The following is a 25,041-nucleotide window of genomic DNA, read 5'->3' as shown; positions in this document are numbered from 1 at the left end:
CCCCACACCCCTCCCGCGGAGCTTCACCCTTGCTATCCCCAACATCCTTTGTTCCTGCCAGATTTACACAATGCTGTCTGCTCCATGTTGACAAATAGAGTGCTGTAAAAAATCTCAGACACCCTAGCTTATATATATGTACCTCAGACTTCTGCACAGAACTGTAAGTATATACCTTCATGCTTAGGAGCAGCAGAAGCTAATTTCCTGTTTTATGAAATTTCAGAAGCATGAGTAAATGGGAGACAAAGGAGAGAAGAAGAATTCCTCGCTTGGCTGCCTCACTTTCATGGAGTGTCCCGTGTGCCCCATCAGTACAAGACAAGAGCTCAGTGGAAAGTCCACCAAGTGTTACTGCAAATGAAGAATCAGAAGAATCCTTAGTACAGGCTGCTTCTGGAGTGGAGCTGGACTGCGATGCAACTGCTTCTGATTTATCAAATCTTCACTCAGAGAAATCGGAGAGCGAGGAATGTGTCAATGCGGACAATCCAGGTACGGTCTCTGATTAGGTTAGGTACTTAATTAGTTTATGTACAGAAGCAAGCAACTCAGCTGAACATGTCTTCGCTGGTACACAGACCTTTGTCAGTTCAACAAAGTTATTGTAATGCTTTATTAGTCAAACTTATGGGTGCAGTTTGGATCAGTTGGTAGACCTCTGTGTGAAAGGCCAGTGGCTTTAAAACTATTAGCTATGGCAGTTCCAGGATGTCCTCCTGAACTGTCACTATATAGTTCCCTGAGATTCAATTTCTTGAAGGCATTCACAGTAGTACAAAGAAATACAACAGCATCAGTGAAAGACTGCACTCAGGGACTGATGAATGACCAACAAGCAAAAGAAGGCAAGCTGCAAATATGAAAAAAATCTCCAATAATGTTATTAATACTGAGTACATGAGCTGTAGAGTCCTTGATTGTGAGTCAGTTCAGAGTTGAGGTGAGTGAAGTTCTCCACACTGGTTCAGGAACCTGATGGTTGAAGGTTAGTAACTGTTCCTGAACCTGGTGGTGTGGGACCTAAGACTCCTGTACAAACTTGGAACTAGTTTAGAAGGGGCTGACATAATTACATATTACTCCAAGTATCTTTGATTGTTGATAATGAATCTTGGATTTTATTCTCGCCTGAAGTTCTAAAAAGATTACAAATGTACTGTGTTGCTTCTGCAATATTAAACAGCTTGTAACACTGAGAACAGAAAGGAAAGATGCAGAATGTGGCTGGTAGAAGGTGGGATATTCTGAGAAAGCTGAAGAAAATGAAGAAGAAATTTTCATTCTGAGAGCAAACAAGTACTTATCCCGCCTTTTTGTCTTTTTCTGACCTGGTAAATTCCTTGTCACTCTCTGGCTGGGTTGTGGCATTATTTTGAGCTATTCTGGATTATCACAGTACAAGCAGTGATTTTTCTGCATTGTTTCCTCTTTCGCTGCCCACTAACAACGCCATGGTAATTCAGATGAGCCAGTTACTTATCTGACAGGATTAATAGCCCCAGTGTCCTTCAGAACTTTAGAAGAAATTAATAATATCACAAAGTCAAGTATGGCTGGTTTGACACTGAAAAGTCTAGTAAAGTACATTCTATTTAAAGTTGAGCTTCATGATTTTAATAATATAATTACAATAATTCTGTTTGGTTAGGTTAAAAACCTAAAAGTCTGATCATGCAGTAAGGTGACAGGATTGAGGTAATCAGATCTAAACAAGTTTAAGAGTTATGTATTGTCTCTTCATTTTAGCTATTGGTACTTGTTTAATTAGTTTGTAAACATTCAGTGGCTAGCCCATTTGGTCTTCTGCTGCTGTAGCCCATCTACTTCAAGTTTTTTGTGTTATTTGAGTTACTGGCACCTTCCTGTCAGCCTGAATCAGTCTGGCCTTTTCTGACCTCTCTCTTGAAATTACTCTTCTGACCTTTCTCATTAACAAGGTGTTTATATATATTTTTGAGGAAGTTACAAGCTGGGTAGACAAGGGAGATGCAGTAGATGTGGTGTACTTGGATTTTCAGAAGGCCTTTGACAATGTGTCACACATGAGGCTGCTTAGCAAGGTAAAAGCCCATGGAATTACAGGGAAGTTACTAGCATGGGTGATCGGCAGAAAACAGAGAGTGGGAATATAGGGATCCTATTCTGGCTGGCTGTGGGTTACCAGTGGAGTTCCATTGGTGTTGGGACCGCTGCTTTTTATGATGTATGTCAATGATTTGGACTATGGGATTAATGGATTTGTGTCTAAATTTGCTGATGATACAAAGATAGGTGGAGGAGTGGGTAGTGATGAGGAAACAGACAGCCTGCAAGAGATACTTAGATAGTTTAGGGGAATGGGCAAAGAAGAGGCAAATGAAATACAATGTTGGAAAGTGTATGGTCACGCACTTTGGTGGAAGAAATAAACGTGTAGACTATTATTTAGATGGGGAGAAAATTCAAAATGCAGAGATGCAAAGGGACTTGGGAGTCCTTGTGCAGGATACCCTAAAGGTTAGCCTCCAGGTTGAGTCGGTGGTGAAGAAGCCGAATGCAATGCTGGGATTGACTTCTAGAGGTTTAGAATATAAGAGCAGGGATGTGATGTTGAGGCTCCATAAGGCACTCGTCAGACCACACTTGGAGTATTGTGTGCAGTTTTGGGCTCCTTATTTTCAAAAGGATGTGCTGACATTGGAGAGGGTTCAGAGAAGATTCACAAGAATGATTCCAGGAATGAAAGGGTTACCATATGAGGAATGTCTGGCAGCTCTTGGGCTGTATTCCCTGGAGTTCGGGAGAATGAGGGTGGATTTCATAGAAACATTCCGAATGTTAAAAGGCTTGAACAGCTTAGATATGGTAAAGTTATTTTTCATGGTAGGGGATTCTAGGACAAGAGGGCACGAATCCAGGATTTAAGGATGTCCATTTAGAACAGAGATGCGGAGAAATTACCTTAGGGGGTGGTAAATCTGTGGAATTTGTTTCCACGAGTGGCTGACGAAGCCAAGACATTGAGTGTATTTAAGGCAGAGATAGATAAGTTCTTGATTAGCCAGGGCATCAAAGGGTATGGGATAAAGGCAGGGGAGTGTGGATGGCTGGAAGAAATGGATCAGCCCATGATTGAATGGCGGAGTAGACTCGATGGGCTGAATGGCCTACTTCTGCTCCTATATCTTATGGTCTTATACCCACAGAACTGGATGATTTTTTTTCTTTTTTGCACCATTCTCTGAAACCCTAGAGCAGGGTTCCCAACCTATTTTATGTAATGGACCCATACAATTAAATGAGGGATCAGTGGACCCCAGATTGGGAACCTGTGCTCTAAAGACTGCTGTGTGTGAAAGTCCCAAGATATCAGCAGTTTCTAAGCTACTCGAACCACCCCGTCTGGCACTAGCAATCATTCCACAGTCAACGTCACTTAGATTACATTTCTTCCCCATTCTGATCTTTGGTCTGAACAACAACTGATCCTCTGACCATATCTGCATGCTTTTATGCATTGAGTTGCTGTCATATGATTGGCTGGTTAGATATTTGCATTAATGAGCAGGTGTACAGGTGTACCTGATAAAATGGCCACCAAGTGTACACATATCACAGTCATTCGCTGCAGATACCATCCCTGGATGTAAATTATGATTGTCTTTGAGATTAATTTTGTTGTCCTATAAACTTTATACTTATCTAGAAAGTTATTTATTTGCATCTGAAATATGTAATATTTTAAAAGTAGAAACTCAATTAGTACTGAAGGCAACTGCATCTACCCAAATTGCTTGTTAACTTTATAATTTTTGACCCTTCTTTGCAAGTGTCTAATGTGCACCGACCAATGCACAAAGTCCACATCGGTAGGACTAACCCAGGTAGGTCTTACATAGTGAATGGGAGGGCACTGAGGAATGTGGTAGAACAAAGGGATCTAGGAATACAGGTCCATAATTTATTGAAAGTTGCATCACGGGTAGATAGGGTCGTAAAGAAAGCTATTGGCTCAGTATCTTGAGTATTGAGTACAGGAGATGGGACGATATGTTTTTAAGTTATATAAGACATTGCTGAGGCCTAATTTGGAGTATTGTGCTCAGAGTGCAGAGAAAATTTACAAGGATGTTGCTGGGTCTGGAGGACCTGAATTATAAGGAAAGGTTGAATAGGTTAGAACTGTATTCCTTAGAACGTAGAAGATTGTGAAGAGATTTGATAGAGGTATAAAAATTATGAAAAGTATAGATAGGGTATATGCAAGCAGATATTTTCCACTGAGATTGGGTGGAACTACAACTAGAGGTGATGGGTTAAGTGTGAAAGTTAAAAAGTTTTAAGGGAACGTGAGGGGAAGTTTTAAGGAAACTTCTTCACTCAGATGTTTGTGAGATTGTGGAAAGAGCTGTCTGTACAAGTAGTGCATGCAAGCTCAGTTTCAATGTTTGGATAGGTAAATGGATGATGGGGTCCTGGTGCAGGTTGTTAGGAGTGGGCAGTTTAAATGGTCTGGCAAGGACTGGATGGACTGAAGGGCCTGTTCCTAGGCTGTACTTTTCCATGACTTCATGACTCTATGACATAACTCACTCTATCCTTTTAGTTTTTCTTCTGAATTTGGAATTCATAGAGTCTGTTTCCAGCTTGCCGCTGTTTTTTGACATGTGTGAGGGAGAGGGGTGGTCCCATAACCAGAAGGGACCAAAATTGGTGTACATTGCTTAACTATTACAGAGAATAGATTACTCTTCCCACAATCTTCACAGAGTTTCAGCTTACTTTTATGAGATTTTTTTTTTAAAAAAAGTCTTTTATAAATCAAAAAAAAACTTGCTCCCTTTTTGCCGGGTCTTTTTCCTACATGTTCGTTGAATTGATTCAGATTATCATAGAACAACTAAAATGTCCAAGGTCTGGGTGAAGTCTGTAACTTGTTATGGCAGATTGTATCAGGTCATTCAACCCATCTCTTCTTGGTTGTCTCCTTGAAAGAACTTGCATACTTAACCCACTTCCAGCTGCTTTTTTAAAGTCTGCTGAGTTTTGTTTGCTGTATTTATATAAGTTGCAAATTCTGTGCTCTGTTAGTTAAGATTTTATATTCTAAATTCAAAACCTGTGTTCTAATATTGTATGACTTCAGTAGGTTCACTTCTACTTCAAGATAGTCCTCAGGGCGGGGCAGTCTTTGCTGAGGTGGTTGATATGACCTCCAGCCATTTCGAGTGAGCATCCACAGCAATCAGAAACGTGGAGTCCATGAATGACCTAGCAAAATCAATCTGTACTCTTTGCCGCAGTGATGACGGCTGCTGCAGTGGGTGTAATGGCGCCTGTGGGGATGCATTTTGAACTTTCTGGCATCCCAAACAGCTCTTGGCCAACTTTTCAATCTGTTTATTTATTTCCTTCTCAAACACCTTCTCTTTAGCATTAAGCAGCTATGCCAGTCCCTGGTTAGTACTGTTATTTGGGCTGCACTTGCCTATTGATGCCACATTGAGAGCTTTGATTGTGTGCCAGTCTAGTTGGATTTTTCTCAAACTTTCATGTCCAAAAAGTGCTGGCCCTTCGCTTTTCAACACATAAAGCTCTATCTGTCGTATTTGGCCTCTATACATCACCTTCACTTTTAATTTGCCTTTGGAGAATACTTTATCGCCTCAGTCCTTAGCATCACTGAGGTCTTCTCCAGTGATATCTTAGAAAACAGTCTGTTGTAGTCAGCCTCTGGAATTTTAGACAAAGCTGACCCTGTATCCAGCTCCATTTTCAGTTTTACAGCAGACACATCTATTGTGATCCAGATGAGTTTGTGATCTGCTTCAGTTATACTGTGCAATTCCAGGCATGACAGCTCATCTTTGTCTGACTCCGTCACATTTGGTCACTTTATGCGTTTGCTTAGTTTTGTGTTTGAAACTTTTCACTTGGTTGTGCTTTTTGTCTGCCTTGCACAGTCTCTCTATTTGACCTTGTCTGTGACCCTTTCTGCAACTTTTTCCTTAAACCAACAGTAATTTACATCATGGGAGGATTTTCCATATTAATAAAGTCTTTGGCTTTTTGCATCATTCAGGAAAATTTTGTGCATTTCACAATCTGATCTCCTTTTCTGTAGTTCTGCTGCATCCTTTGCTGTAGTCTCTAATGATATTGTATTGGCCAATGCCCATTCTAAGGTCTCTTTCTGACAGTAACCTCTTATGAGTACTTTGTCTGTGCATGCCACGTACAAACCTGTCCTTAATGCATCAGAAAATCCATCTCTAAAGTTTGTGCAGTTCAGCAATGTATTCAGAAATGCTTTCATCCTTTGACTGTTTCCTTTTGTAAAGTCTAAATCTCTCAGCTATTGTTAGCAGTTTAGGGCTCAAGTGATTTTGTAAAATTGTAATGATTTCGTCCAACGTCTTGCTTGCTGGCTTTCTAGGGGCTACTAAGTTGCGTAAGAGATTGAATGTTCTTGCACCCATTAAGCTAAGAAGCGTGGGGGCTTTGTTTTGCTCAACTACGTCATTCGCCTTACAATACAGTTGAACCCTCTCAAAATACAACTCCCTGTCTTCATTAGTACTATCAAATTCATCAGCTTTCCTGACTGAAACCATCACCATGTTATTTTCACTTTGACTTTGCTAGTTGTGGCTTTCACTGTGTACTATGCAGTTACTCACACGTCCCTTTGTTAGTGTCTGTGACAGCCTTCTCCGTACTGTTTAACTCTTTCCTCTCACTGTTTCGTCCCATGACTGTCAGTGGAGTTTGTAATATTTTCTGACTCTCAGGTTCGTGCTTGTTGCCGATGTGTTGTGTCTGTGCACATCTGCATCAATTAAGGCTCACATGGGAGATGGCTTTAACTGAGGTTTTCATGTTGCAGCAGGAGCAAGAGGATAATGTGCTTGCATAGGCAATAGAACAATATGCATGCATAGACACAGATCAATACACATGTGTAGACAACAGTCCATATGTAGTGCTAAGGGCTAAGGGGAGTCATTGCTGGAAAAGAAATAGACCCATACATTACAATACGGAGATTCTGTACAAACATGGATTGTTCTTCCTAGAGCATCAGAGGCTAAGGCTACATCCACACTAGACTGGATAATTTTGAAAACGCCGGTTTCACATAAAAACAATAGGCATCCACACAATGCGTTTTTAAAAATATCTGTATCCACATTGAAACGGAGATTTCGGCGAATCTCCTCCTACTGGGCATGCGCAGGACACATCTACCGAAAACAAGCGACGTGTTTGGTGTCGAATCTCACTGTGAAAGACGGTGCGCATTTGTGTAGTTACAGACTAGAAAAACTTAAAACGATGGACAGCTGTTGGCTCTCGCGCAGGAGAACTTAAAAATAAACAAAAATACTGGAGCCTACAGAGGCAACCGACAGAGTTCACGGACAGATTGACCCGGCTGACGACGAACATTGAAAAACTGACTAACTCTGTTGCATTAATAAAGCACTTTGTTAAATGTATAAATGCTTTAATGTCTACATCAGTGTTATCTTGTATTTCCATACAATGTTACATTAGGCTATTACACATCTATTGTCAGAGAAGAACTTGCATAGATAGGTAAACCACCTTCATATGAGCAAGGACAGAAAACAGGGTAATGTGAGTATATTTACTCAGTAAGTTATGGGTCGAAGTATTTGGCGAGTACATTTCTAACTCTTGTGACTTCAGTCTCGTTGCCATCTGTTCTGAAATTGTTAGGTTGCGTTCAAGAAAACAATGAAATAGCACGCTGCCGTCTGATAATGTTTGCAGAAGTCTCCGGTTACCCCGTCCACGCTGATCTGCCCAAGCAGCGTTTTCAAAAATACCCACCCTGGAAAGCATTTCTGAAAAGCTCCGGTTTCGTGGGACGAAAATGCCATTTTAGTGTGGACGAAGGATAAAAACAAAGAGAAAAAGCTTCAGTTACGGATTTATCCGGTGTAATGTTGACGTAGCCCAAGGCACATCTTAGTAAAGTATATGAAATTATGAGCGACACAGGATAGATAGACTTTTTCCAAGGGTGGAAAGATCAAATACTAGAGAAAAAAGATTTGGGGTCAGGGGGAGGAAATCTAAAGGATATACCTGTACATGTTTAATGCAAAGCGCTGAGTGCCTGGAACACCCTCTGAAGGAGGTAATAGGAGCAGGTATAGCAACATTTGAGTTATTTAGGCATGCATGAACAGCAGAGAATAGAGGGCTATGGAGAGGGCGTGCGGGAGCAAGATATACCAGCTGGTTGAATGGTGTCACAGCAACAACCTTGCACTCAATGTCAGTAAGGCCAAAGAACTGATTGTGGACTTCAGGCAGGGTAAGACAAGGGAGCACACACCAGTCCTCATAGAGGGATCAGAAGTGGAGAGAGTGTGCAATTACAAGTTTCTGGGTGTCAGTGTCTCTGAAGACCTAACCTGGTCCCAACATTGATGCAGTTACAAGCAAGACATAGCAGTGGCTATATTTCATTGGGAGTTTGAGGAGATTTGGTTTGTCACCTAAAAGACTTGTAAACTTCTACAGATGTATTAGGGCAAGGATTCTGACTAGCTGCATCACTGTCTGGGATGGGGGGAGGGTTCTACTGTACAGGATCAATATAAGTTGCAGATAGTTGTAAACTCAGTCAGCTCCATCATGGGCACTAAACAACCAGGCATCCAGGACATCTTCAAGGAGTGATGCCTCAAAAAGGTGGCGTCCATCGTTAAGGACCCTCACCACCCAGGACATGCCCTCTTCTCATTGTTGCCATCAGAAGCTGAAGGCCAATACTCAGTGATTTAGAAACAGCTCTTCCCCTTTGCCATCAGATTCCTAAATGGACATTGAACCCTGAACACTACCTCACTATATTTTTATCTGTTTTTGCACTACTTATTTATTTTATATAATATACATACTGTGTACATACTTACTGTAATTGTTTTTTCTCTATATCATGTATTTCTGCGAAGTTAAATTTCATGACGTTGGTGATATTAAAATGATTCTGATGTGCAGCAGATGGGATTAGTTTAGATAGACGTGGGGGTAGTGCAGATGTTGCAATGTGAAGAGACCATACCCATGTTGTTATGTTCTGTACAATTGTTTCATCTGTTCGGCAAATCCAGAAGAAAAGGAAAGAGTTTTAAAATTCAGACCACTTGAATGTGATCTCATTGGTGTGTCTCACAAAGAATGCAGAGTACACTTTAAGATTGTTTAACATCATTTCCTGTACACAGGTGTAAAAGAAGAATGAAATAATTGTTACTCCAAATCCGATGCTGCACAAAGTAACACAAAAGGTATAGAACACAATAATAAAAATATAATTTTATATAAATGGCTTTTCTACATAGTTTGATTGCAAGTCCAAAATGTGATGGTAGGCTGTACATAAGGTGACTGACAGGAAATAATAAAATAGTGGTGGAGTTATTGGGTGGAGGTGTTGGTTGAAAGTAACTGTTTTTGAGTCTGGTGATCCTGGTGTGGATGTTATGTAGCCGCCTCCCTAATGGGAGTGGGCGGAATGGTCCATGAGAAGAGTGTGTGGGGTCCTTCATGATAATACTAGCCTTATTCTGGCACCTTTCTGTGTATGTCCTTGATGGTGGGTACCAGTGATGCATTGGGCAGTCTTCACTGCTCATTATAGAGCCTTCCTATCCGCCGCAGTGCAGTTTCCACACCATGTAACTTGTCAAATAAATGTACACTGTGTGTCTACTGAATTTTTCAGGGATTGAAGTCAGTGCATTTTTATTGAGAATTTTTAATATTAACACAAAGTCAAGAAAATACATTCCAAATGCAGATCAACAAAGATCAAAAGGTTTGAAGAGTTGAATGGCCTGCTTTTCCTTATTTTACCATTTCTAAAATAGTTTGTACTTTCTGTAAGCTGACCAACTTCTCTGTTCTCTTTTGTCAGTGGTTTCTATATGAGGTTATGCCTTTCATGCAGTTGTAGATGGATTTGAGTTTGAAGAAGGAAAAGGTATTAGCAAAAAGCAGGCCAGATACAACTGTGCTCAAAATGCATTGAAACAACTCCATCAACAATAACAGCAAAATTACATTGAGGGGTAAGGGTCCTATCTCTATCGGGTTGACTTAGCTCAGCTTTTAAAATTTTGTCACTGTCCTTTGTTTGTGGAATGTGTATCGTTAAAATAACTCCAATGAATAATGGAATAGGAACAGGATCCTGCAGCTACAGCCTTTAAATGTTGTAGCAGTCTCTCGCTTTGGCTGTGTTCCAACGATTCAGCATCTTCTTTAAAGAATACTACATACCATATTTGATCATCGTACAGTATATGAAGGAAGATTCTGGTCTAATGAGGCTGTACTGCCCAATTACACCCATGTGACCAATTAACCTACCAACCCGTACATGTTCAAAATGTGGGAGGAAATCTATGGGGAGAATGTACAAATTTTTTTTACAGGCTGGTGGGAATTGAACCCATTGTTGTTAGCACTGTAATGGTGTTATAACCACTACCTTACTATGCTGCCCCTCCATGCTAACATGCTGCCCTTAGTAAGCTTCATGAGGAAGTAATCTTTTATGCAATTTTAATAATGTTTGTATTTTGTAGAGTAGGGGGGATGCGAGGCTCACGAACTTGCCCTCCTCCCACCTCTCCCTGCCACAGGAGCCATTGTACAGAATATTGAGTTCAACCTAGTTCAAAGATCTCATCACAATGCTTAGCAGCTGACGAGTTCAAATTAATCTTGCCCCAATCAGTATTTGTGCCATTTGGTCATCCTGTACATAAGATTAAAATTCATTTTCTTCCCCTTTGAATTGCTTTTGTACAACCACAGAATGCAAGTAGGGATCTTGCCTCACATCTCCAATCAAGGTTCTGTCCTGGTCTTGTTTGCTGCCTGCAGGTTCTCCCCACATCTACACATGTCAAAAATTTACAAATTGGTAAAATAGAATACTGCAATTTGCCCCTGTTTGTGAGTGAGTGTTAGAATGTGGAGTGAGTTGTTGGGACTGTGGAGAGAATACAATGAGTCCATGTGTGGGGCTGATGTAAAATTGGACCTTAAGGTTGGTGTGGGATGTGGATCCTGTATATTTGTGTTGCATCTCTCTGTTTATAGTCCAGTATCTCCATCCTATGTGGATTTTAATACTTATAAATATGAGAATATCAGGTGCATTGGCATAGAAAATTTGGGCATCTAATGTTGGAGTAGGATACTGCTAGATTGGATATAGATTAATATCAAACTATAGGTGTGGTAGTGAGGATTGTATTAATGAACTGGCACAATGGGCAGGCAAATAGTGGATTGAGTTTAATAGAGAATTGTGAAGTGTGAATGTTGACCAGAAGAGTGAAGAAAGGAGGTGTGCAGGAAATGGAGTTTTGTTTGCACATCTGTATCAATCGGAGTGTGGAAAAACAAACTAACCACTCTTGGCAAAGCATTTTGTATCCTGGGGTTTGTAAATGCAGTGGATTCTGGTTAATTGGGCCATCGATTAATCGGGGCAGCTGCTAATTTGCAGCAACTCTGAAAGAACAGAAGTTAATTGAGAAAATTGCCAGAATTCCCTCTTTACTTGGGACACTCTGCTGCTTAATTAGGACAGGATTAGCATCAGTACCATTAGACAGTACACCTTGCTTAGAGCGAACAGATTTTGAAATAGTGTCATTTGCATGTGTTTGTGCTGTTAAGGAAGTTCCATTATCCAGTGTATTGCAGTTAACTGGGCCATTAGTTAAATGGGACAGCTGCTTACTTGGGATAAGTCTTACAGAACAAAAACTAATTGCTGAAAACTTGTTACTTAATTAACAGTAGCTTATTACTTAATTAAACAGTAGTTCTTTTTATTATCTTTTTAACTATTTCCATGAAACTTCAGTTAATTGGGGCAGCCACTTAATTAGGCAAAAATGCACTAGTCCTGATGTGTCCTAATTAACTAGATTGCACTGTATACAGTGGCCTAGTGTGTAGGCCTCCGTTAGTCTGGATAGACCACGGATTTGCACCTTGGAAAGTTTCCAGGGCGCAAGCCTGGGCAAGGCTTTTTTTTTATGGACACAGTGGGTATAGGGTACAGAACTGGTTAAGTTACTGCAACTACTAAAAGCTATACATTGAACATGTATATATCACCATCATCATCATTATGTGCCATATTGTATGACATGGGTGATCGTGGTCTTTCCACGGCCATGATCATACCTGGCCAAAATTTCTACAGAAGTGGTTTGCCATTGCTTTTTATCTGGGCAGTGTCTTTACAAGATGGGTAACCCCCCCCTCCCCCCCCCCCACCCATTATCAATACCCTTCAGAGAGTCAGTGGTTGCAAGAGTAACCAAGTAGTAAGGGGGAGGAGATGAACTGGAAATACGAGGATGGACTTAATGGGAAAGAGAGAATAAGAAAAGTTAAGAAAGACAACAGAATTAAAGGGGCAGAAAGCTCAGCAAGGGTTCGGAGAGTATGGCCAAGTGCAATAGGAATGGATGTGAAAGGTGAGGGGAGTAATGGATTAAAAGTATTATATATAAATGCTCAAAAGTATAAGAAATAAAGTGGATGCGCTTGAGGCTCAGTTGGAAATTGCTAAGTATGATGTAGGAATAACAGAGACATGGCTGCAAGAGGACCAGGTGATGCACCATCAATAACTCACACTGAGACTTAGGAAGCGAGATATCGGCTTTTATTGACTGGAAGAATAAACAGCACTACATCCTGGGGAAAATGAGGGAGAGCAGCAGCCCACAGTCGCCTTTATACAGGGGTCTGTGGGAGGAGCCACAGGAGCAGTCAGCAGGGTCTGTGGGAGGAGCCACAGGAGCAGTCAGACAGGTATATCTAGTTCACCACACCAGGGCTGGGAAATGAATATTCAAGGTATAAGTCCTGTCGAAAGGACAGACAGGTGGGCGGAGGGGGTGGGGTGGCTGTGCTGGTGAGGAATGAAATTCAGTCCCTTGCGAGGGGTGACATAGAATCAGGAGATGTAGAGTCAGTATGGATAGAACTGAGAAATTGTAAGGGTAAAAAGACCCTAATGGGAGTTATCTACAGGCCCCCAAACAGTAGCCTGGATATAGGGTGCAAGTTGAATCAAGAGTTAAAATTGGCATGTCGCAAAGATAATGCTACGGTTGTTATGAGGGATTTTAACATGCAGGTAGACTGGGAAAATCAGGTTGGTACTGGACCCCAAGAAAGGGAGTTTGTGAAGTGCCTCCGAGATGGATTCTTAGAGCAGCTTGTACTGGAGCCTGCCAGGAAGAAAGCAATTCTGGATTTAGTGTTGTGTAATGAACCAGATTTGATAAGGGAACTGGAGGTAAAGGAGCCATTAGGAGGTAGTGACCATAATATGATAAGTTTTAATCTACAATTTGAGAGGGAGAAGGGAAAATCGGAAGTGTCAGTATTGCAGTTGAACAAAGGAACCTATGGAGCCATGAGGGAGGAGCTGGCCAAAGTTGACTGGAAAGATACCCTAGCAGGATGACAGTGGAACAACAATGGCAGGTATTTCTGGGAATAATACAGAAGGTGCAGGATCAGTTCATTCCAAAGAGGAAGAAAAATTCTAAGGGGAGTAGGGGGCGACCATGGCTGACAAGGGAAGACAAAGATTGGGAAACTGTTAAAGAGCAACAGAAGATAGCTAAAAAGGCAATGCGGGGAGAAAAGATGAGGTACGAAGGTAAGCTAGCCAAGAATATAAAGGAGGATAGTAAAAGCTTCTATAAGTATGTGAAGAGGAAAAAATTAGTTAAGACCAAAGTTGGGCCCTTGAAGACAGAAACGGGTGAATTTATTATGGGAAACAAGGAAATGGCAGATGGGTTGAAGAGGTACTTTGGATCTGTCTTCACTAGGGAAGACACAAACTATCTCCCAGATGTAATAATGGCCAGAGGACCTAGGGTAACGGAGGAACTGAAGGAAATTCACATTAGGCAGAAAATGTTGTTGGGTAGATTGATGGGACTGAAGGCTGATAAATCCCCAGGGCCTGATGGTCTGCATCCCAGGGTACTTAAGGAGGTGACTCTAGAAATCGTGGACACATTGGTAATAATTTACCAATGTTCTATAGATTCAGGATCAGTTCCTGAGGTTTGGAGGATAGCTAATGTTATCCCACCTTTTAAGAAAGGAGGGAGAGAGAAAACGGAATTGTAGACCAGTTAGCCTGACATCAGTGGTGGGAAAGATGCTGGAGTCAATTATAAAAGATCAAATAGCAGCACATTTGGATAGCAGTAACAGGATCGGTCTGAGTCAGCATGGATTTACAAAGGGGAAATCATGCTTGACTAATCATCTGGAATTTTTTGAGGATGTAACTATGAAAATGGACAAGGGAGAGCCGGTGGATGTAGTGTTACCTGGACTTTCAAAAAGCCTTTGATAAGGTCCCACATAGGATAGATAGATAGATAGATACTTTATTCATCCCCATGGGGAAATTCAACTTTTTTTTTCCAATGTCCCATACACTTGTTGTAGCAAAACTAATTACATACAATACTTAACTCAGTAAAAAATATGATATGCATCTAAATCACTATCTCAAAAAGCATTAATAATAGCTTTTAAAAAGTTCTTAAGTCCTGGCGGTTGAATTGTAAAGCCTAATGGCATTGGGGAGTATTGACCTCTTCATCCTGTCTGAGGAGCATTGCATCGATAGTAACCTGTCGCTGAAACTGCTTCTTTGTCTCTGGATGGTGCTATGTAGAGGATGTTCAGAGTTTTCCATAATTGACCGTAGCCTACTCAGCGCCCTTCGCTCAGCTACCGGTGTTAAATTCTCCAGTACTTTGCCCACGACAGAGCCCGCCTTCCTTACCAGCTTATTAAGACGTGAGGCGTCCCTCTTCTTAATGCTTCCTCCCCAACACGCCACCACAAAGAAGAGGGCGCTCTCCACAACTGACCTATAGAACATCTTCAGCATCTCACTACAGACATTGAATGACGCCAGCCTTCTAAGGAAGTACAGTCGACTCTGTGCCTTCCTGCACAAGGCATCTGTGTTGGCAGTCCAGTCTAGCTTCTCGTCTAACTGTACTCCCAGATACTTGTAGGTCTTAACCTGCTCCACACATTCTCCATTAATGATCACTGGCTCCATATGAGGCCTAGATCTCCTAAAGTCCACCACCATCTCCTTGGTCTTGGTGGTATTGAGACGCAGGTAGTTTGAGTTGCACCATATCACAAAGTCCTGTATCAGTTTCCTATACTCCTCCTCCTGTCCATTCCTGACACACCCCACTATGGCCGTGTCATCAGCGAACTTCTGCACATGGCAGGACTCCGAGTTATATTGGAAGTCTGATGTGTACAGGGTGAACAGGACCGGAGAGAGTACGGTTCCCTGCGGCGCTCCTGTGCTGCTGACCACCGTGTCAGACCTACAGTCTCCCAACCGCACATACTGAGGTCTATCTGTCAAGTAGTCCACTATCCAATCCACCATGTGAGAGTCTACTCCCATCTCCGTTAGTTTGTGCCTTAAGATCTTGGGCTGGATGGTGTTAAAGGCACTAGAGAAGTCAAGGAATGTAATCCTCACAGCACAACTGACCCCATCTAGGTGAGAGAGTGATTTGTGCAGCAAATACATGATAGCATCCTCCACTCCCACCTTCTCCTTATACGCAAACTGAAGAGGATCCTGGGCGTGCCTGGTTTGTGGCCTCAGATTCTGTATTATCAGCCGCTCCATGGTCTTCATCACGTGCGACGTCAAGGCAACAGGTCTGAAGTCATTCAACTCCTTTGGTTGTGGTTTCTTCGGTATCGGGACAATACAGGATGTTTTCCACTGTCTGGGTACTCTTCTCTGTTCCAGGCTCATGTTGAAGATGCGCTGTAGTGGTTCTCCCAGCTCAGTCGCACAGGCTCTCAGTAATCGTGGGGAAACTCCATCCGGTCCAGCCGCCTTGCTGGTACAGATCTTCCTCAGTTGACCTTCCACCTGTGCAGCCGTAATCCTGGGCATGGGCAAGGTCTCCTGTGAGTGGCTATTTTCCTGTGAGGGAAGTAAGCCTGGTGTGGATTTCTGTGGTGAGGATGAGATTGAGCTGTCGAACCTGTTGAAGAAGTTGTTCAGCTGGTTCGCTTTCTCCACATCTCCACTTATGTTCGCCCCCCGCTTTGCACCGCATCCGGTGATGATCTTCATCCCATCCCACACCTCCTTCATGCTTTTTTTCTGCAGCTTTTGTTCTAGCTTCCTCCTATACTGCTCCTTTGCCCCCCTTATCTGTACTCTGAGTTCCTTCTGAACTCTTTTAAGCTCCAACCGATCACCATCTTTAAAGGCCCTCTTCTTCTGGTTTAGGAGGCCTTTGATGTGACTAGTGATCCAGGGCTTATTATTGGGATAGCAGCGAACAGTTCTAACAGGGACAACGGCATCCACACAAAAGTTAATATAGTCTGTTGTGCATTCAGTGACCTCCTCAACGCCCCCACAGAGCCCCCCTTGCAGTACATCCCAGTTAGTAGTACCTAAGCAGTCTCTCAGGGCCTGTTCAGCTTCAGGAGTCCACTTCCATAGGAGATTAGTGGGCAAAATTAGAGCACATGGTATTGGGGGTAGGGTACTGAAAAGGATAGAAAATTGGTTGGTAGACAGGAAAGAAAGAGGAGGGATTAATGGGTCCCTTTCAGAATGGCAGGCAGTGACTAGTGGGGTACCACAAGGCTCGGTGCTGGGACCGCAGCTATTTACAATATATGTTAATGATTTAGATGAAGGGATTAAAAGTAACATTAGCAGATTTGCAGATGACACAAAGCTAGGTGGCAGTGTGAAATATGAGGAGGATGTTAGGAGAATGCAGGGTGACTTGAACAGGTTGGGTGAGTGGTTAGATGCATGGCAGATACAGTTTAATGTGGACAAATGTGAGGTTATCCACTTTGGTGGCAAGAACAGGAAGGCAGATTACTATCTGAATGGTGTCAAGTTAGGAAAAGGGGAAGTACAACGAGCTCTAGGTGTCCTTGTTCATCAGTCACTGAAAGTAAGCATGCAGGTACAGCAGGCAGCGAAGAAAGCTAATGGCATGTTCACCTTCGTAACAAGGGGAGTTGAGTATAGGAGCAAAGAGGTCTTTCTGCAGTTGTACAGGGCCCTGATGAGACCACAGCTGGAGTATTGTGTGCAGTTTCGGTCTCCAAATTTGAGGAAGGACGTTCTTGCTAATGAGGGAGTGCAGCGTAGGTTCAGGAGGTTAATTCCCGGGATGGCAGGACTGTCAAATGTTGAAAGATTGGAGCGACTGGGCTTGTACACTGGAATTTAGAAGGATGAGAGGGGATTGAAACATATAAGATTATTAAGGGATTGGACATGCTAGAGGCAGGAAACATGTTCCTGATGTTGGGGGAGTCCAGAACCAGAGGCCACAGTTTAAGAATAAGGGGTAGGCCATTTAGAACGGAGTTGAGGAAAAACTTTTTCACCCAGAGAGTTGTGGACCTGTGGAATGTTCTGCCTCAGAAGGCAGTGGAGGCCAATTCTGTAGATGCTTTGAAGAAAGAGTTAGTTAGAGCTCTTAAAGATAGCGGAGTCAAGGGGTACTGATTGTGGATGATCAGCCATGATCACAGTGAATGGTGGTGCTGGCTTGAAGGGCCGAATGGCCTACTCCTGCACCTATTGTCTATTGAGTCTCAATACTTCTAGTTCTTTTCACTACATAGATGATGCTGGAACTACTTGGGTCAGGCAGCATTTGTGGAGAGCGGCCTGTGGAAAGCGGCCAGTGAGTGAGTGGGCCAGTGAAGGAGTGGAGATTTGAGGCTTTGACTCGAGAGGCTTTGACGAGAAGAGGCAGAGGATGAGCTTGTTCCCATTTAGTCTTTACAATGCCTCCTGAGACGGTGATGTGCCTCTCCTGTGAGATGTGGCAGTTTAGGGGAGCTCCCCTCTCCCGTAGAGTCACATCTGCCAGAAGTGCTTGCGGCTGGGCGATCTGGAAGACCGTGTGAGGAATCTGGAGCAGCAGCTGGATGACCTTCGACTCATAAGGGAGAATGAGGCAGTCATAGATGAGAGCTACAGGGAGGTAGTCACACCTAGGCTGCCGGAAGCAGGTCATTGGGTGACAGTCCGAGGGGGGAACGTGAAGGAGAGTAGACAGGTAGTGCAGAGCACCCCTGTAGCCATTCCCCTGAATAATAAGTTTACCATCCTGGATGCTGTTGGTGAGGACAACTGACCAGGTGTGAGCCACAATGGCAGGGCCTCTGGCATTGAGTCTGACCCTGTGGTGCAGAAGGATGGGACGGGGAAGAGGAGAGCTGTCGTCATTGGAGACTCTATAGTCAGAGGAGCAGACAGGAGATTTTGTGGACGTGAGAAGGAAACCCGTATGGTTTGTTGCCTCCCGGGTGCCAAGGTCCGGGATGTCTCTGACCGGGTGCTTGACATCCTGGTACGAGAGGGAAAGCAACCAGAAGTCATGATACATGTTGGGACCAACGACATAGGCAGGAAGAGGGATGGGGTCCTGAAGTATGAGTTTCGGGAACTAGGCAGAAGAACAGGACCTCAAGGGTGGCGTTCTCAGGATTGCTGCCAGTACTATGTAAGGGTAAGAATTGGAGAAGATGGCAGTTGAATGCGTGGCTGAGGAGTTGGTGCAGGGGGCAGGGTTTTAGATTTTTGGACCATTGGGATCTCTTCTGGGGAAGGTGGGACCTGTACAGATTGGATGGGTTGCACCTGAACATGAGGGGGAGCAATATCCTTGCTGGTAGGTTTGCTACCATGGTTCGGGAGGGTTTAAACTAATTTGCAAGGGGGATGGGACCTGGAGTGATAGAGCAGTGAAAGAAGTGCATGGAGTAAAGCCAGATCTAACAAATAGAGAGGCTTTGAGGAAAGAGCAGCAGAATAAAGGATATAAAGGTAGAAGGGCTAAAGTGTGTGTACTTCAATGTGTTACGAAAACCCCGTAACCAGGTAACTTACCAGCAAAGATAGATGGATCAGCTGAGTCGGATGCTACTATTTTCAAACGTTTTATTCAATAAGGGCACAAACGTATGGTTAATACAAACATTCAAATCGTCAAAACTCAATCTAAAACACCGGTGTAACCATAATCAATCAGAAATAAGCTCTTTCGTTGTCTAGGGTATATAATACTGAGTCCAATTGGAAATATAAAGAGTCACTCTGAAGTCTGCAGGCTTTTCTCTTTTGGTTTCACGTGTTGGAGAGAGAGAGAGATAAAACGGAAAAACTTGCCGTTTACATCCGTGGAATCAGGGGAGCGATCTTCCCCGTTGTTAGTTAAAAGCGATCTTCCGTTGGTTCCAGCCACAAACCCCGCATTCGGAATTTAACGCACGTGGCTTATTTCAAAATGGCTTCCCGTTCCCACGGGAAGCGTTATCGTGCTTCTTGGTGTCTCCTTGGTGCGTCTGAGGGTCGTCCTCTTTCAGACCCTTCTTTATACTGCCTCACGGGATCTCAGGTGTCAATCAGGTTGCAGGTGATGCAATCTCTCTCTCAACCAGCCCACTTTGCCCGAGGGCTTTACAATGTCCCTGCGAGTTGGCACGTCTGCAGTTCCCAGGTGTCTCCTGAGAACAATGCCACAGTCACCAGCTTTTGTCCCAGTGGAATGTCTTTCCATTTCCTGTGTCCATTCAGCCTGTCTCCCTCTCTCTCTCTTTTGGGTCATTGACCCCCCTTTTCTAGGGCTCTTGCAATTCTCACAAAGGAGGGGGCTGGTATCATAACACCTCCCCTCTTAAAAAGGTTTTTACCAGCGGTTAAAACCCAGAGTGGTACAGTCTTACAGAAATTTTGAATCTAATACAGAGTAATACAGTTATACATTCAAGTCAGCATCTAAACAGTTAACAAGTACAGTGCCCCTTTCCTTTAATACCTTAACCTCATGTGCCCTACTAACGCCTGGTAGCATCAAACTTCAGCTCAATAACCACCTTATTTATTTGCTTTCTTCGGCAACATAACTAAGGAGGTGTGATCTTAGCTTACATACATCTACAAAGGTTCATGCAAAAGACAAATTTTTATGCTACTTTCAAACTTAACAGTCAAGCTTCCATGGGTGTTGTCTTTATTATTCACATACTTTGTCAAAATCCCTTAAAACCGGCTTCTGCTATTTTAAAAATCGCGCCCCCATTAACCCTCGCCTTTTTTCCGGTTAATTCCCTCGTGGCGATCTTGGGCACCCTGGCGAAATAAGCTTTCGCCCGCTCCTTTCATAGGAGTTATTTTATCAGCGTGTTCCAAACTTAGACCACCCAATTCCTTAATTTTAGGCCATTTGTCGTTTTTCTCTTCAGGACCCGTCATGCTATTAGTTTCCAATTTAAGATCCGCAAGCGATCTCGCTTTGTTCAGACAGCATTTCAAATTCTGCCTTTTCACAGCACCCTCTTGAATAACAATAGCGTGTGGGGCACCTTTACATTCCAAATCAACCTGTAATTGATTCGCAGGCACCGTGTTACCAAGCCATTGTCTCTGCAGCCTGGTTGCTGCTTCTGACATCAATCCAGACATTAAATTTTCTTCCTTTGATTTGGGAATTACAGATTTCCCGTCTCCCTCCACAACAACAGTTATCTCCCCATTCGTAAACTCCACATTAACTCTGAAGACCCCCTTCTGTACAACCCTCTGGGAACTCACACTTCCCAAGGTTAACCCCTTTTTCCCCGAACCAGGTCTATCTGACTCACGAGGACGGCCGCCCCGTTCCCCTGAATCAAATACCTCAGACTTCCCCTGAGCTCCGTTACCAGGGTCAGCACCACGTGCATCCCCATCTTGGACACACTCAAACGGGACATTGGCCCCTTCCAGGCTTTCAATACCCGTACCTTTTTCAAATTCTAACGTCCCCCGATCCTTCCAGTTACTCTCTAGGCAGCCCCCCGTTGGGGAAGGCGCAACCCTGCGAGCTGAAACAACCTCCTCGGCCATTTCAGCTGACTTCTCCACGGCAAGGGTACCCTTCTCCTCTAAGACTGCCCTCATTTCACTCTCGGGACCATCGAGAACATCTTTAGGACTCTCAACTTCTCCAAACAATTCTGCCAAACCAGACAGATCAACCACGTCCAACTCTGGACGTTTTAACAGCTTTATCCGTTTCTCATCTTTATTTCCTACCTCTAGGACCTTTCTCTTCACTAAGGGGAGGGCTATCTCCTTACCCTTACCCCATTTTACTTTACTACCTTCCGTTTTACCACCCTCTGAACCCTCGTGGTGTAGGGTCGGTAAAAACGTCTGGGCCAATTTCAAACTGCGCGCGGTCCCAGTCGCCGCTCTCGACAGGCTGCGAGTGACCGCGCATGCGCGATAGCTCGGGGACTCCATGGGCGGGGCCTCAACTATCAGGGCGGTTCCCATCTTCCCACCCGCGAGGTCATTACCCAACAGGAGGTCCACGCCCTCCCCCGGTAACTCCGGCAGGACTCCTAGCTCCACAGGTCCCGACACCAACTCGCAATCGAGAAAGACCCTATGCAAAGGCACGACCGTGATCTGGTTCCCGATTCCTCTCAGGGCAACCTCCCCCGTCCGAGGGCCGAAATTTAACACATTACGGCTAATTAACGATAGTTCCGCCCCCGTGTCTCTCCAAATTCGTACAGGGATGGGGGGGTCCCCTTCCCTCAAAGACACGGTTCCTTCGGAACTAAATGTCTCCCGCCCCTCCGGTACTCCATCTACCTGGGGCCCTCTTGTCAACGTCCTGATTACCACTGCACGCCCGATAGGGATCGCTGCTCTCTCCCTCTCTGGCTCCTTTCTCAGAGCAAAGCACTTTGATGCAATATGTCCCACCTTTCCACAATTAAAACAGTTTAAACCAGGAGATCTCCAGGTTTCCTGTCTGTTATCCTCACTTTTTGTGCTAGCTCCCGGTGGAGTTTCTCCCTTAGCCGGCGGACTGTCCCTACCATTCCGACGGTCTCTCGGGTAACTTTTTGGCGAGGAAAACTTTGTCTTGTGGGTTAGGGCATATTCATCTGCGAGCCTAGCCATCTCTGAGATGGACTGATTCGTCCTCTCACTTAAATACATTCGGATCTCTTCCGGAACGCAACTTTTAAATTCCTCAATCAAAACTAGCTCCCTGAGACGCCCATAGTCCTCGGCCACCTTTTCAGCTGTGCACCAACGATTCAAGAGCACACCCTTCTCATGGGCTAGCTCGGTATACGTTTGATTCCACCCTCTTTTTAAATTTCGGAACCTTTGTCTATACGCCTCAGGTACTAACTCGTAACCTCGGAGAATGGCCTCCTTTACTTGATCATAATTCCCGTCCCTTTCTGTGGGCAGCGCGGCATATACCCGCTGTGCTTTTCCTCGTAACACACTTTGTAACAACGCCACCCATTGCTCTCTGGGCCACTGCTGATTCTCTGCCACCTTTTCAAAGAGCAAGAAATAACTATCAACATCCGTCTCCTCGAACGGGGGGACCAACCTCAACGCCCGACTAATATCAAACCCCTCTTTCTCTCCCCCTTGAGTTCTTCGCTCTTGTTTCCGCCTGTCCAGCTCCAATTCATAGTTCCTCTGTTTCTCTCTCTCTTCTGCTTCTAGCTGCTTTAGTTTGAACACCTGCTCTCTTTCCCTCTCGGCTTCTCTTGCCCTCTCGGCTTCTCTTGCCCTCTCGGCTTCTCTCTCTGCAGCCTTCTGAGCTGCGTCTATTTCTAGCTGCTTTATTTTAAACTCATGTTCCAGCCTTGCTTTCTCCAACTCTGCCTGATTTGTCCCACTCACTAATCTCCTTTCGGGAATATTTTCCAAATCCTCAGCTGTAAACGCCTTCTTCCCAACGTAATGCTGTTGTATGACCCTTAGCACTTCCTGCTTTTTCATTGCTGGCTTCACCGCTGTGAGGTCTAAGGCCTGCGCCAAACTTACTAAGTCTGATTTTGTAGCCTTCCCTAGCGCCTCTACCGTCGGGTTTCTCCTAAATTCCGACACATCCATCTTTGCTGGTTTCCCGTCTGACTACCTGCGTAACCAGATTTAAGTTTGGACTTACAGCCCGATTCACTGACCCTCCCGTTTGGTTTCAAATCCCGGACGAGCCCCCACTTGTTACGAAAACCCCGTAACCAGGTAACTTACCAGCAAAGATAGATGGATCAGCTGAGTCGGATGCTACTATTTTCAAACGTTTTATTCAATAAGGGCACAAACGTATGGTTAATACAAACATTCAAATCGTCAAAACTCAATCTAAAACACCGGTGTAACCATAATCAATCAGAAATAAGCTCTTTCGTTGTCTAGGGTATATAATACTGAGTCCAATTGGAAATATAAAGAGTCACTCTGAAGTCTGCAGGCTTTTCTCTTTTGGTTTCACGTGTTGGAGAGAGAGAGAGATAAAACGGAAAAACTTGCCGTTTACATCCGTGGAATCAGGGGAGCGATCTTCCCCGTTGTTAGTTAAAAGCGATCTTCCGTTGGTTCCAGCCACAAACCCCGCATTCGGAATTTAACGCACGTGGCTTATTTCAAAATGGCTTCCCGTTCCCACGGGAAGCGTTATCGTGCTTCTTGGTGTCTCCTTGGTGCGTCTGAGGGTCGTCCTCTTTCAGACCCTTCTTTATACTGCCTCACGGGATCTCAGGTGTCAATCAGGTTGCAGGTGATGCAATCTCTCTCTCAACCAGCCCACTTTGCCCGAGGGCTTTACAATGTCCCTGCGAGTTGGCACGTCTGCAGTTCCCAGGTGTCTCCTGAGAACAATGCCACAGTCACCAGCTTTTGTCCCAGTGGAATGTCTTTCCATTTCCTGTGTCCATTCAGCCTGTCTCCCTCTCTCTCTCTTTTGGGTCATTGACCCCCCTTTTCTAGGGCTCTTGCAATTCTCACAAAGGAGGGGGCTGGTATCATAACAAATGCAAGAAGCATCAGGAACAAAGGTGATGAACTGAGAGCTTGGATACATACATGGAATTATGATGTAGTGGCCATTACAGAGACTTGGCTGGCACCAGGGCAGGATTTCAGTGCTTTAAAAGGGATAGAGAGGGGGGAAGGGGAGGAGGGGTGGCATTACTGGTCAGGGATACTATTGCAGCTGTAGAAAGGGTGGGTAATGTAGCAGGATCCTCTTTTGAGTCAGTATGGGTGGAAGTCAGGAACAGGAATGGAGCAGTTACTCTACTGGGGGTATTCTATAGGCCCCCTGGTAACAGCAGAGATACTGAGGAGCAGATTAGGAGGCAGATTTTGGAAAGGTGCAAAAATAACAGGGTGACTTTAACTTCCCTAATATTGATTGGCACTTGATTAGTTCCAAGGGTTTAGATGGGGCAGAGTTTGTTAAGTGTGTCCAAGATGGATTCCTGTCACAGTATGTTGACAGGCCGACTAGGGTGAATTTCATACTAGATCTAGTATTAGGTTACGAACCGGGTCAGGTCACAGATCTGTCAGTGGGTGAGCATCTGGGGGACAGTGATCACCGCTCCCTGACCTTTAGCATTATCATGGAAAAGGATAGAATCAGAGAGGACAGGAAAATTTTTAATTGGGGAAGGGCAAATTATGAGGCTATAAGGCTAGAACTTGCAGGTGTGAATTGGGGTGATGTTTTTGCAGGGAAATGTACTATGGCTATGTGGTCAATGTTTAGGGATATCTTGCAGGATGTTAGGGATAAATTTGTCCTGGTGAGGAAGATAAAGAATGGTAGGGTGAAGGAACCATGGGTGACAAGTGAAGTGGAAAATCTAGTCAGGTGGAAGAAGGCAGCATTCATGAGGTTTAGGAAGCAAGGATCAGATGGGTCTATTGAGAAATATAGGGTAGCAAGAAAGGAGCTTAAGAAGGGGCTGAGAAGAGCAAGAAGGGGGCATGAGAAGGCCTTGGCGAGTAGGGTAAAGGAAAACCCCAAGGCATTCTTCAGTTATGTGAAGAACAAAAGGATGACAGGAGTAAAGGTAGGACCGATTAGAGATAAAAGT

General features: G+C 44.0%; 1 protein-coding gene across 1 annotated transcript in view; it reads left to right on the top strand.

Moving 5' to 3' along the window:
• The window catches only part of adad2 (adenosine deaminase domain containing 2), a 90,052-nt gene that overhangs the window by 1,352 nt on the left and 63,659 nt on the right, over positions 1 to 25,041 (top strand). The window contains exon 2 of the mRNA XM_073029388.1: positions 227 to 495. Coding sequence (XP_072885489.1) covers positions 231 to 495 — 265 coding nt within the window. The 5' untranslated portion in view covers positions 227 to 230. The remainder of the gene's footprint in view (positions 1 to 226; positions 496 to 25,041) is intronic.

This window comes from Hemitrygon akajei, chromosome 25 (assembly GCF_048418815.1).
Source record: "Hemitrygon akajei chromosome 25, sHemAka1.3, whole genome shotgun sequence".
NCBI lineage: Eukaryota > Metazoa > Chordata > Chondrichthyes > Myliobatiformes > Dasyatidae > Hemitrygon > Hemitrygon akajei.
The sequence above is the reverse complement of the archived record's forward strand: the minus strand, read 5'-3'. Positions and strand labels throughout refer to the sequence as shown.